At 41.8% G+C, this 12,609-nt stretch overlaps 2 protein-coding genes across 6 annotated transcripts in view; one reads left to right on the top strand and one right to left on the bottom strand.

The window, feature by feature from the left end:
• The window catches only part of TAX1BP1 (Tax1 binding protein 1), a 50,006-nt gene extending 48,929 nt beyond the window's left edge, over positions 1-1,077 (top strand). For all 3 annotated transcript variants that reach the window (XM_031590155.2, XM_031590156.2, XM_031590154.2), the window contains 2 exons: positions 117-202; positions 872-1,077. In XM_031590155.2, the coding sequence (XP_031446015.2) occupies positions 117-202; positions 872-1,073 (288 nt within the window). In that variant the 3' untranslated portion in view covers positions 1,074-1,077. The remainder of the gene's footprint in view (positions 1-116; positions 203-871) is intronic.
• A 692-nt stretch (positions 1,078-1,769) lies between these two features.
• The window catches only part of JAZF1 (JAZF zinc finger 1), a 176,916-nt gene continuing 166,076 nt past the window's right edge, over positions 1,770-12,609 (bottom strand). For 2 of the 3 annotated variants that reach the window (XM_090142634.1, XM_090142633.1), the window contains exons 4-5: positions 11,440-11,609; positions 1,770-5,253 (exon numbers count right to left, since the gene is read on the bottom strand). In XM_090142634.1, coding sequence (XP_089998760.1) covers positions 5,077-5,253; positions 11,440-11,609 — 347 coding nt within the window. In that variant the 3' untranslated portion in view covers positions 1,770-5,076. The remainder of the gene's footprint in view (positions 5,254-11,439; positions 11,610-12,609) is intronic. The other variant, XM_031590157.2, reaches the window with a different exon arrangement.

The following is a 12,609-nucleotide window of genomic DNA, read 5'->3' as shown; positions in this document are numbered from 1 at the left end:
TCCTTTTTGTATTGAGCTTCAGTCATGTTCTTTCTGGAAAGCAAAAAGATGCATTTAGAGGGAGAAAAGTAACTCTCTTTATTGGGTAATTAAAATGCCACTGTTTTTTTTACCAGGATGATGACAACACTGTACCTTCTGCTCCTGATCCTCCAAGCCTCCTTCTGCATGAACGTGGGACGGGTTTTTGCTTTGATTCCAGGTAAACATTTATTTTTTTATTAGTCTTCAATGGGATGGATAGATTTCTGTATAGCTAGAATCCTTTCCTTGGTTTTGGGGGAGTGGAGATGGAAAGGGAAGGAGAAAGCATTTTCAGTTGGTGTTTGGTTTGCAGTTAACTATGAAGAGAACTCCCTGGGTGGACTGTTTGTGTTATACCTGATTTTGACTGAATGTCAAATGTCAATTGGTAAATGAATGAATAATTCTTGGGTTTTTTTTCCCCCTTTCTTTCCAACCTAATTGTGAACCTAAGTTTAGAGCTTTTATAAAGTGCTATGTTTGCTAAGAACAAGCATTTATGAGCAGAGAGAGTGGTTTCCCATGAAACCGCCTGGCCATTAAGGCAGCCAGTGGGTTTGTATTCAGTGGTAGCTGGAATCGTGTCAGAATGATGTAACTTCTGAAATGCAGAGTTGGTTCTTCTGGAATTCCTGTATAAAACTGCATGGCTGTATCGAACACCTTCAGCTCAGATGTTTTAATTAAGTGTGCAGTGCTGCCCAGGTACTGTCTGCTCACACATAGGTTGGTAGCAAAGCTGGTGACGTCGGTGGCAGCAGATCCTACTTCTGACTTCTGCTTTGCAATAACAGATTAAATGACTGTTTCCTTCTTTTTGTTTCTTTCTCTCCGCCTCCTGACGAAGCTTTGACGTGCACAAGAAATGTCCTCTTTGCGATGTGATGTTTCCACCCAACTATGATCAGAGCAAGTTTGAGGAGCATGTGGAGAGCCACTGGAAGGTGTGCCCCATGTGCAGCGAGCAGTTCCCACCTGATTATGACCAGAAGGGCTTTGAGAGGCACGTTCAGACGCACTTTGATCAGAATGTTTTAAACTTCGATTAGGTACTTCTGTTTTGCAGTGTAGTTTAAACATAAACTACTTTGAGTAGTCTACCTATGGAAAACAAATAGCACATCTTTCCTTTAACAGTGCAAATCTCTGAGTAAAGCTAGTATACTCTAATGGGAGCCATGATAAGTTTTGGCTGTGAGCTGCTATTTGGGTTATCTTCTCTCTACCTAACGTGATACTAAAACAAACAAAGGAACCCACCCTTGTTGTGTATGTAGTTATTTATTCCCCTACTTAGTGGCAGTTGTTAAGGATGTGGGAATGACAGCCTGAGAAAAGAGCCCACCTTCATGCTGTTCTTCAGTTGCATAGAAAACCATCAGAGCACCTATGGCTCTCTTCTCTGTGGTAACTGAGGTGTGATTAAAATGTGATACACAGATGCTTCTCCTACTGGAGTCATGCACTCTCTTTGAGTATCAGTTAAATCAGAAGTTGAAATAATGAACCCAACAAAAGTAGAGTTTTCTAGAACCTTTCTGCAGTGTAGCTGTACGTACTGTGAGATTACATGCCTGCAACGAAAGCAAGGGTGAGTACTTCAGTTTTACACACAGAATGTTTGCCTTAAGGAATAATGTTAAATGAAGTATGTTATGCTTTAAGGCAGTATTTTTGAGTTGAAAGACAAGGCTGTGCTTAAATGCCTGGAAATGAACTGTTTAAGTCATTAACCATTATGTTGCAACTGCATTCAGTAAAAAACGTTATATTTTCACGACAGTGAATTGTGTTTGTTTTGGCTTTTAAAACCTTTTAACTTTATGTATTTCTTTCTAGTAAATATAAATGTGTGTATAGCTAAACATTTTATATTTACTTAACTGTATTAAGTAAAATTGCTATTCACTTGTTGTACAGTAGTCTTGTTACATTAAAAGTAAAGCTACTCATGGACTCTGTGGTCCTGTTTCCCTGCTGCTTGTTTTGAAATAAAGCAGAGTTCAGGTGTTGCATCATTCTGACATGTGATGTTGATTCTGTTCTGTATGATAAAGGAGCTGCTGCTCAAAGAGGTATTAGAGGTTCAGAGTAACTCCTGTGCTGTGCAGTTATCTTCCATGAGCATATGCAATACGTAGGGCAGGGTTCAGTAGAGGCTGCATGACACAGATGTGTGGCAATGCCCCCACTGCTTTGTTCCTCTGCATTTCCTTTTGTCTTTATCTTTAAACTCAGAGATTCCTGCTGGCCTAAAGCAGAGACGGGCTGAAATAATGATCTGTAATGTTCTAAGTAACTCAGTAGTGCATGAAAACAGAACAGGTTACAGAAACCAAAATGTAATCATCGTATTTGTAAAGATGTCTGAACTCTCAGATGCTGGTATATTCCCCCTGGGAAGGACAGCATCCCAGCTGTGTTGTGCCAAAGCACAACCCAGCCCTCTGGCTGTGGCTACTTAAAAAAAAAAACAAACAACTGTAGTGAGGGTGCACCACAGAGGCCAAATCTCTCTACTGAAACCTAACAATGGAGATTGCAACAGTTCCTCCTTTCATTTCAGACAGGACAGCTGTTGTAAGAAAGGTTTTCATATCCCAGCACAAAGAGGGCATTTTGGAGCATCCAGATGGACCTGGTGAGCTGAGCCCTGCTGTCCTGTTGGAAGGAAACAACCTGTGAAATTCAGCATCCTTTGACAGACAGAATCAAAATGCTCAGTTTTTCCTCCTCACTGCAGCATTCTGTGCTTGCGTGCGGGTGCGCATGTGCTCTGAAGTTGCTGCAGGTGTTAAAGGAATGCAGCTTGCCTATACCAATGTAAAATCCACAGCTGAGACTGTATGCAGCTCCAGAGCTGAACTCCATGTCAGTGATGAGCCAAAAGCGGTCATTTTAGGTCAGAGGCAGTTTATTTTAAATGTGATTTGATTTACATTTATAAGCAGCTTTCTTGACAGGAATTTGTTAAGTTGCCTTCAGTTCTCAAACAAACCTCTGTCACTTTCAAACTTAAAGACTTTGTCCCCAACAAAACATATGAAAATATAATTTAAAGCACACTTTTTCACAGACACAGTACAATACATTCACTATACACAGTATAACAAAATAGTCCCATCTTTACCTGTTTAATAATACTGTCACAATGAATAGGTAAATAGAAACTGGAATTTCATTTTTATAGTTGAAAGGAATTTACATGCAACAATGACGTTTTACGACTGTTTAGCTGTTGGATTTACTTACCCAGCCTGTAGGTTCTTGCACTAGGAGCAGAGCCAGGACAGAGTTGTTGGCCACATCTGTTGCCAAAACTGCAGAAGGTAGGAAATGGCCACCTGGGGCCTTTGGTGCACCACTAATTCTCATGTCTGGATCATCCTTAGAGCCCAGCTGACAGCACTGTGCAGTACAACTGCTGCTGTCTCGTTAGGGTTGGAAAAAGAGGCATTTCATTTAAATAAGGATGTTCTACATGTATTGGATCAGGATGAGGCCCAGCCTTTCAGAGGGAGTTTTAACTCAGCTGAAGAATAGGCAACTGTTAGCCTCCAAACATTTTCCTTTAAAGCTTTAGAAAAAAAATAAAGGGAAGGCTTATTCCTCACACGTGAGCTTTCTTTTGCACTTAGAAGAACAGAAATAAGCAAAGGCGATTGCTGTACTGAAAATTTTGCATTTCTCACCGTGTCAGAAATGTTTTGAGGTGGAGGTGCCCACTTGATGCAACTGGCCAGCTGCATTCCAGGAATAGCACTTGTGAGAGAAGAATGCTCAAGGCAGGATGGTAAGCAACAAATGTTCAGGTATGGTCCAGACACGGAGCTCTCTCATGATGACTTCTAAGTCAATCTCTGACCACCTGCTGCAAGAAGCACTTAATCTTCAATAAGGCTCATATGTCACATTTTAGCAAAATTAATTGTAAAGCTAAACAGACACTTCCAAAGGGAATGCGGTGACTTATGGTAAGAAGCAAAAAACATACAAAGAAAATCTGAAAATACAATGAAGGTGAGGGAGAGACGTTAGAAGCTCCCTTAGCACAAAGAACGGACCTCCTTAAACCATGCACAGAATTGTTAATTTTTATTTGCAACCACAGGCACACGCCAGTACAGTAGTTGCAAGAATTGGCAACACATAAAACATTAAATCTGTTGGCAATAGAGAACTACAAAGTGCTTTAGAACTTCATCTGAGATGAAGATAATTCTTTCTCACACACACATAAATTTGCACTTAAGTATTTCCAAGCGTCTTTCTAAGAGATACTTCAGGGGTAACTACTGAGCTGGACTGGGATATTGGTCCTCCGAAGTCTGATGGGCATGAACGTAATATGACATCTCATATAAAGAAAAGCAGATATCTAATACTAACGTGATTGTTTACTAGTTCAAATGGCAAGATTTTCAGCATTTCAAGAGGGGGGAAAAAAAAAAGATTTGCAAGAGAATATAAAATACAGCAAGCACACCTTTTTACGTATGTTATTTAAGTATGAAAATATTTTTAGCATATTATGTTAAACATTCTTTCTTATTTATATTTTCGTTACCTAAAAGACTCGCTACTCCACTGATAACTCCATATGTAAGGCATGTTAGCTATGGTTTGACAACGGTGGTCTCGTTTTGGTTTTGCACACACACTGACGGATGCATCGAGAATCTTTGTCACATTACAATCTTGAAATGATGTCAGTGCCAAGCTTTCCTCCTCTTACTCCTATTCAACGCTGCCATACAACTGAATACGCCACACCCCCTAATTCTTTTGTTTTGGAGAAAAAAAATGTTCTGAAGAATCTATAGCTTTTATAGCACCTTATCTCGAAGTAATGAAAATGGGTACGATGATTACATGTGCAAATGTACAAAATCATTAACTCTACAAAGATACATCATTCCAAAATTACAGAAAATTTTAAAGCATGCATTTAATTGTTTAAAGGGTTGCTGAATGCTTCCCCTGAAAAAGGTGGCTGTTCTCAAAATCAGCAACTGCTGGTGAGGATTTCTTGGCACATTTGTGACCAGCATGTTATTGCTGCATCTTCCTGATAATCTCAGCAGACACGGGGGGGTGGAAATTGATTGTGTGGTGCCGCAGGCCCTGAGCTGTCTTGTAACTCTTTCCGCAGCGACATTTGAAGGGTTTGCGTACGCGGATTTGTGTTCTGTGGCCATTCTTGGCGTGGTACTTGATGCCATTCACATTCTGCGGGGGAGAAAGCAAAGTGTTAAGTGCCTGCTGCTCTGACAGCACCTTGGGCCTGTTAGAAGACAGCACTGACTCAACTTTACAGCACACTGAGCTTTGGGAACTCTCTCCAGGTGTTGGGCATATGTTGCGCTTCCAAGGCAGGTGGGATAAGGAGGAGAGGATCTGTGCAGCTCTCATGTATCTGACCTGGCTAAACCTGCTACCTCCCCGTGCGCTGCACTGTATGAAGATCTCATTAATTGGCTGCACATAAAAGTTCTTTGCTTTCTGACATTCTTCTTGCACAGCATTGAAACATTTGACTCTGAGGGTCACTGACAAGCTACAAGTTGGCAGAAAGACTCCAGTCTTGCTTCTCCAGAAAGTGGGAGCTTCACCCATGGCATTCATGTTCCACTCCATGTCATTGTTTCTGGAGATGTCTGTGGGCACACATCAACTTGTGACAGCTTGTACGTTGCCTCCAAAGAATTAACTGCAGACAACAGAGAGGGAATTGCACAGGACACTGGAAGGTAGTTCAGAGAACAGGCTGCCCAGAGAGGTTGCGGATGCCCTGTCCCTGGAGGTGTTCAAGGCCAGGTTGGATGGATCCATAACTACTATTAGATATGGAGGTTGGTGGCCCTACACGAGGCAGCAGGGTTGGAGCTTCATGATCCTTGAGGTCCCTTCCAACCCTGCCCATTTCTGTGATTCCCAGAACGTGGATATTCCCACTGTGTGGGAATATCTTACAGCCACAACTGGAGAATTTCACCACTGCACTTTGGAGAGAAAGAACAAGACACAGCATTCACATTACCCTGGCAAAAATGGAACAAGCTGTTGTGGCCTAACTAGCACAGATGCTGTGTTCCCTGAGATACCTGAGGTCCTGCAGCTGCTTTCAGACAGTTTTGCAGATGGTTACGCTTTTCAGCACCTAAAGGGCTCTTAGGGCATGAGGACAAGGGACATCACTGTGCAGCAGGACAACTGCCACCAGACATCCATCAACACCTGAGCACAGAACAGACCCATGCCTTTGAAAAGAAGGAAATCTGAGGGTAACAGCCAAACTGTTGCTACTGCAGTTTAAAAACGAAGTAAACCTCAAACCCTGTATTTATCTTGGAAATTAAAGAAGCCTGTTCAGACTCTGAATTTTTTTAACCAACCTCTTTAAGATACTCCTAACCATTGTTACAGGCCCCACAACTCTGCAGTCACAAACATCCTCGCTATTCTGTGCCAGCAATGCTCTTCTCCTGTTGCAGGAGTTGTTTTTAACAATCCACTCAGCATCAAGTACAGAACATACCACAGGATTTGATGAAGGGAGAAAGCAATGTAAGTAATTTCAGGTGGAAAAATGAAAGGAAATGCTAAAACAGAAACCTATGTGGAATTAATTGGGCTATGGAAGGTTTGAAAACAGTAGAACACGCAGGGTATGAGGAGCTAGTATAACATGAAACCCAATCTGAACTTCTGTCTTAAAGAAAACCGTTGTTAGAACTCTTCAGTGCTTTTTCCACCGCTGCAATGTAAACACTTTGTTGTATGTCTGGGTTGAGTTTGTTGAGGTATGGTAAAAAACGCTGCCAAACTCATACATCACTTTTATTGCTCTGGTTACTTAAGTTGCTCATTATTTACTCTCACAAATGATTGAGGAAGAAGATGGTAATGTAGAAGGGCACTCCAAAACCTTATACAGGAGGAAACAATTATTAACCTGGGACCAGATCAGGTGGAGATACGGAAGTTCAGCCTGGCACTGCGTGTCCTGCAGAGACACAAGGACATCTGATGGGCAGGGCCCCTCGCATGGTTGTACTCATGAAGCTACCCCATTCCAGAAGCTGAGAGCTCACTACCTAGCCAGCAGGGGAGAGAGATATCTCTTCTTTCAGCCATGGGCATCCGTGTGGCTTTTTAAATATCTTCTGGCTGTTCCTTTACAAAAACACCAACCAGCCCAGCCCACCTGCTTCCCAACATTTTCTCAGGGAGAGCAGGGAAATGAAGAACATCCCCATGTCTCCTTCTTTCTCCTCTCCCTGTAACATGGTTGCTTTTGCTTCTCACGCTAAAATCACGCTTCTCCCAGCTGCAGTTTTCTTTCTGGGTGCAGTTCCTCTTTGCTCAATGAAGTTCTGGCTTCTTCATTCCTCTCATGTCAATCCTCTTCTTTCCTTCTCTCACTTCAAAATTCTTGAGGGGTGGTAGTCCCAGTGTACAGGTCAATTTTTCTGGGATCAAACTCCCAAACAAAATGTCTGATAGCATCTGCACCCCAGAAACTCCACAGCACGAATAAAAACCATCCATCAAGAAAGAGAAGGCTGCACAGAGAAACATCCTAAACCAGCACCAATTTTTCCAGGCAGGAAACACCTTCAGCACATCCCACATTTCACTATCCACATCTGCCTCTGAACTCATCCCTTGCATTGCTTCCCTCTTTGGAAGCACCCTCCCTACAAACATGTGTGCCTGCCTGTGCTCCACCACCAGTAAAGGCACTCATCACATAGATGTGACTGAGACAATCATCTTGAGCAACCGTAACTATCAACACACCAGCAGCAGAGAAAAACCCTTGCAAAGGCAAACTGTGCATGTAGATGAGCTTTGGTTTATATGCCCTTTCAAACACTATCATAAATGAAGCGTACTTAGCAAAGTACATCTTCCATCCCAGTCAATTTCTGACCTGGCAATATACCTGCAGTGATAAACTATTACTGTTTTTCATGTAGGAAGCACAGGTAACTTCAAACTTAACTCAATGACTGCAAAGAGAACCCAAATTGGTACTTTCTGGACAGCCAGAAATTTTTCAAAGGCCAAGAACAGCTTAAGTCAGGTTGCTTTTCTAGTGTATTTGTAGGTAAAAGATGAGAACTCAGGCACACTTAGATGAGGACTGCCTCAGTGCTGACATCTCAATATTTCATGACTGCACCGACAGAGATGCATATAAGGTACATTTTCTGTGTACATACAACAATCTGTTATTCTTGTGTCACTGCATTTGCACAAGCTGGAAAAATGGTGACAGATACTCTAGGGTTTTGTCTATAATAGTATACATATGTTATTTGTGGGATTTTTTCTCCCTTGCTATTATCTATCAAAGTCCATTCTATCTTCAGAACTTGTCTTAATCAGTTTATCTATGTCACATACACATTTCCCTTCTCTTGAATACTCATCATTTTCTGCCTAGGTCAGAAAAAGAAAGCAAGTTCCAGAAATTAGCAAGCTTCAGAGGCTGATGGGCACCTATAAGTCAGCATGCTCCAAAGTCTTTCAGCTGCTTTGGAATATCCCACCAACCAAGTTTACAAGCCATTAAAGAAAAAGTTAATTCTCTTTCAGTATCTCTGGCACTTCGAGAAAAACTTGTGCCGTGCCATGCCTTACAGAGTGCTTGTTACCAATGCATCTTACAAGCAAATGACTTCATTTCTAAAAAACAAACAAACAAAAAAAAAAGAAGTTCCTGAAGAACAATTCAATTTTTACGACTCACTTCTACTGCGACGCCTATGGGAGACCGCCAGCAGATAGCAGCTGGGCAGGAGGCCAGAAGGGTCTTCTGATACTCATCTGGGCTTGTGTATAAACATGTTCTTATTACAGTTTCCATTGTCCGCCCCAGCCCACTCCTTGGGAGTATTTGTTGTACTCATTCTTGTCTTATTTACCTTTCCATAATGACTTTTCAGTGCAGAGGCCATCTTTTATCCTTGTACATTGTTTGCAAAAAGGAGCCCTGATCTCTACTGGGTCCTTTGGGCAGTACTGCAGTACAAATAACACACCTAAAAATAACATCTCTGCTTCTCAAATGTGCGTCACGTAGGGCCAGACAAAAGAAAACTGTGTATATTCTCTTTTCCTCCTCGCTCCCTAAAAGAATGCATCCTTTCTCAGCCGTAAAGTGAGCCTGGCAATTACTGTATGTGCATGTCCGTGTTCCTGTTTGTAGCTCTATAATTGTTTTACAGCCCTGACTGTGATTATCCAGTACCCACCAGAAAATCCCAGCGCTTTGATCACAGGACTCCCTACCCAGACTCGGCAAATAATTCATCTGGGGATGGGGGGGTAAGCAGAAGGAAGATGAAGAGGAAACAAGAAACACTGCTGACACAAAACTAAAAGGAAGGAAACGAAGATAAAAACGTAAAAGGGAAAAAAAAATAGGTTGAAAAGAAAAAAGGAAGGAAGCAGAGCCCACAGAAAAGAGAGATGAGGTGAGGCAGAGTTAAAGGAAATGCATTTTCCTATCTGGACTGAACAGAGGTGAGTCTCTTAGGAATATATGGTACTTTTTATTTGCTGCTGCTCTCTGTCTGTCAGCCTCTCTCTGGGTCATTAATTTGTTCCCCATTCGACTGTTCTAACATTAATGGTGTACAAGATATCCCTTAGACAGTCCTCATGCATTTGAGATGAAGGTAGCGAGATAGCAGAAGCAGGCAGGAACAGCTTGCTTATTTGGGCAATAAAATGACAGAGGGCTGGCAGTCAAACAGAGAACAGACAGGATATAGCAAATTACAGGGTTCCCCTTCTAGCCACTGCCATTAAATGAAAGTTTTCTGCAATGCATAGATGCCCTATGGGCATAGTGACTTCTAACAATCACCATGGCTTGTTTGCTTCCTGAGCCAGGGATTTAGTTTTTATACCATACCCTTCATCTGACGCAGCCTCTACCACACACAAGAAAAGTGGTTATATCCATCACGTAATACATGCAAATATTCTCAAAACATCTTTCCCTCTGCCCTGTCCTGAGACAGAGAATAATCAAGACACAGGTCAGATACAGCTCTGCAAGGCAGACTTGCATGAAATGAGCGCACTGCTCTCCTGCTCATGTTACAAATATTTTCAGCAAGCATTAGCTGATCTCCCAGCGCTGTACATGAATGCGTCTCATGATCTGCTGCTAACGGAGAAGCCAGTCCAGAACAGCTGCAGGATCACTGACACACATTTTCATCCACTGCACGTTTTCACATACAGTTTATTCATTCTTGTCACAACTGCTTTATCTCAAATGTTACTGGACTTCCTACATTTCTCTTTCATACTTCTGTTCTCCTTCAAGTCCCTAATTTGCTAAGGGCTAACCCTAAGATAAAACAAGTATAAAAACAAACTCAACCACCACTGCATTCTGTGGGATACAGGTCAGTGCTCGAGTTTCCTAGTGCTTCATGCAGAAATGGTTTACAGGAATTGTGACTAATACATTATTTCTGACTCTAAATTTCAGCGACTACCAAATACTGTGATGCAGTCTAAACTGGTCAATAAAATTCTGTCTATCCCTGCACCAGTTCACATGAAGCAATATCCCTGTCCCCACAGCACAGCAGTATGCTCTTTACCAGCCAGCTCAAGGTTCAGAGTTAAAGACTTTTCACTCCCATAAACAGACACATTTTTCTCATGATGAAGAGTAATCAGAAAGGGAAAAAAAAAAAAAGAAAAAGAAAAAGCTTCCCAGCATGTCACGCAGAGGGATGCAAGCCCAGCACTCAGGGCCAGACACAGAGACGACTGTGCATATGAGTCACTGGGACACTGACCCGGGACAGAACGATGCCAGAGTTCCTCTGAGGCTGTGCCTTTTGGGAGTGACCTCTAACTTGCAAAACATTAACCACCACCTTTCACCTTTCTGCATCAGCTTCATGAGGCACAGCACCTGGGTGCAGTCTCATGAAGGAGAGCTGCATCTCTCCCATGTATGCAGAAGGAATCTGTCCTGGTACGGATGGGCAGAAGCTTCTTACTTAGTGCCTCTAAAAGCGACATGTGATGGATGCTGGTACTGCTTCCCAGGCTGCCATTGATTTGTCTAAGTAATGGAAAGCCAAGTTGAAATGTGTAAAGCAAAAGTCTTGCAAAAGTCACCATATACAATCTCATTTGACAACATGGATGCAAAAAGCTTTACATTCTTCATAAAACTTCTAACTTGATAAAGATTGCAACTTGTCTGTGCTCAAGAGGAAACCAGTGATTGAAATCCATACTCTGCTAAAACAGCACAATAACACATGGGACAAGTCTATTAGATGAGAAAGGTATAAAATGATTTTACAGGCTTTTTTTCCCCTCTCTTACCTGCACCAAGAAGAGGTAAGGCAGGTCTGCACTACTTCTTACCTTATATCTTTTTTTACATCCAGGAACAGGACAGGCAAAAGGTTTCTCATCCCCTCCATTCATGCACATTGAACTAAGGATAGCTTCAGAGCTGATAGCACTTTCTGTAGTCCAGGACTCATCACTGTCTGATTCTTCATAGTCTACTTCCTCCTCATCATATTCACTACCTAGAAAAGCAGGGTAGCGAGATAAAACAAGAATAAATAGGAGCGCAGTGAGATAACGCGTTCTGCATTTATTACATCAGTTACAGTGACTTGCAATTTCCCCACTTCTGTCTTTGCTGGAAGACAGCTTCTTTTAATTTTATAAACCTATCCTTCTTACAGCTATTTATTCTTTCATAAAGATACCAGTGGCTCTTTTTCTAATAACCGAGACAGGCATTATTAATACATCATCATAAGGAGTTAACTGCGTGGCGCAGCAAGTTGAAAGGATTGATTTTAAAATGCACTTTTCATTGCTCCTCCAACAACAGGATCCCTCCTTCCTTCCCAATGCCCAACAGAAAATGTGTTTTCCCTCTGCCCTGCAATCAAAGCTCATTTTAAGGCTTTTCTTTATGCAATACAATACTGAAGAGCGTAATTCTACAGATCATAAACAGTGTAAAATAATATGTTGACAAGTCCTAATGCATTTACTAGCCCTTTGGAATTAATGGGAATTATAGCACAACATTAATAAGAATTATATTGTAGCAATTATAGTTGTGAAATTCATTCCCTCAGGTGTAGGGATAAATTGCATTGTGTGGCTGCCCCGGACAGACCGCATTATGTTCCAGATATGCTACGGCAGCCATTTGAGCAGCTGGTGCTGAGTTTATTTATTATTTTAAATTGTAGTAACTATTAATGAATTTCTCTGAAGAAACTGAATGTGAAACAAGAGAAATTGGGAAAGCAGAATTCCAGCCGTAAAAATACAGTAAAAAAGAAGCAGGGGAGGGAAGAGCCCTGGCTGATTAAAAAGAAAATATATACACAGAGGGAGGGAGAGGGAAAGCTTAGGGAAACTTCTGTGGTGTCAGCAGGAGGTGGTGCTGTGTTTCCCCTCCCCTTTATTCTTCCCCTTTCCCAGCTCTGCTAAATTTTATCCTTTCTGCTGAAAGACGATTTGGCTCCGAGTGCTGGAATGGCTCCCGTTATTAAAGACAGTTAT

Source organism: Phasianus colchicus, chromosome 6 (assembly GCF_987193195.1).
Source record: "Phasianus colchicus chromosome 6, bPhaCol1.hap1.1, whole genome shotgun sequence".
Classification (NCBI taxonomy): Eukaryota; Metazoa; Chordata; class Aves; order Galliformes; family Phasianidae; genus Phasianus; species Phasianus colchicus.
This window is presented reverse-complemented; position numbering and strand designations above follow the sequence as displayed.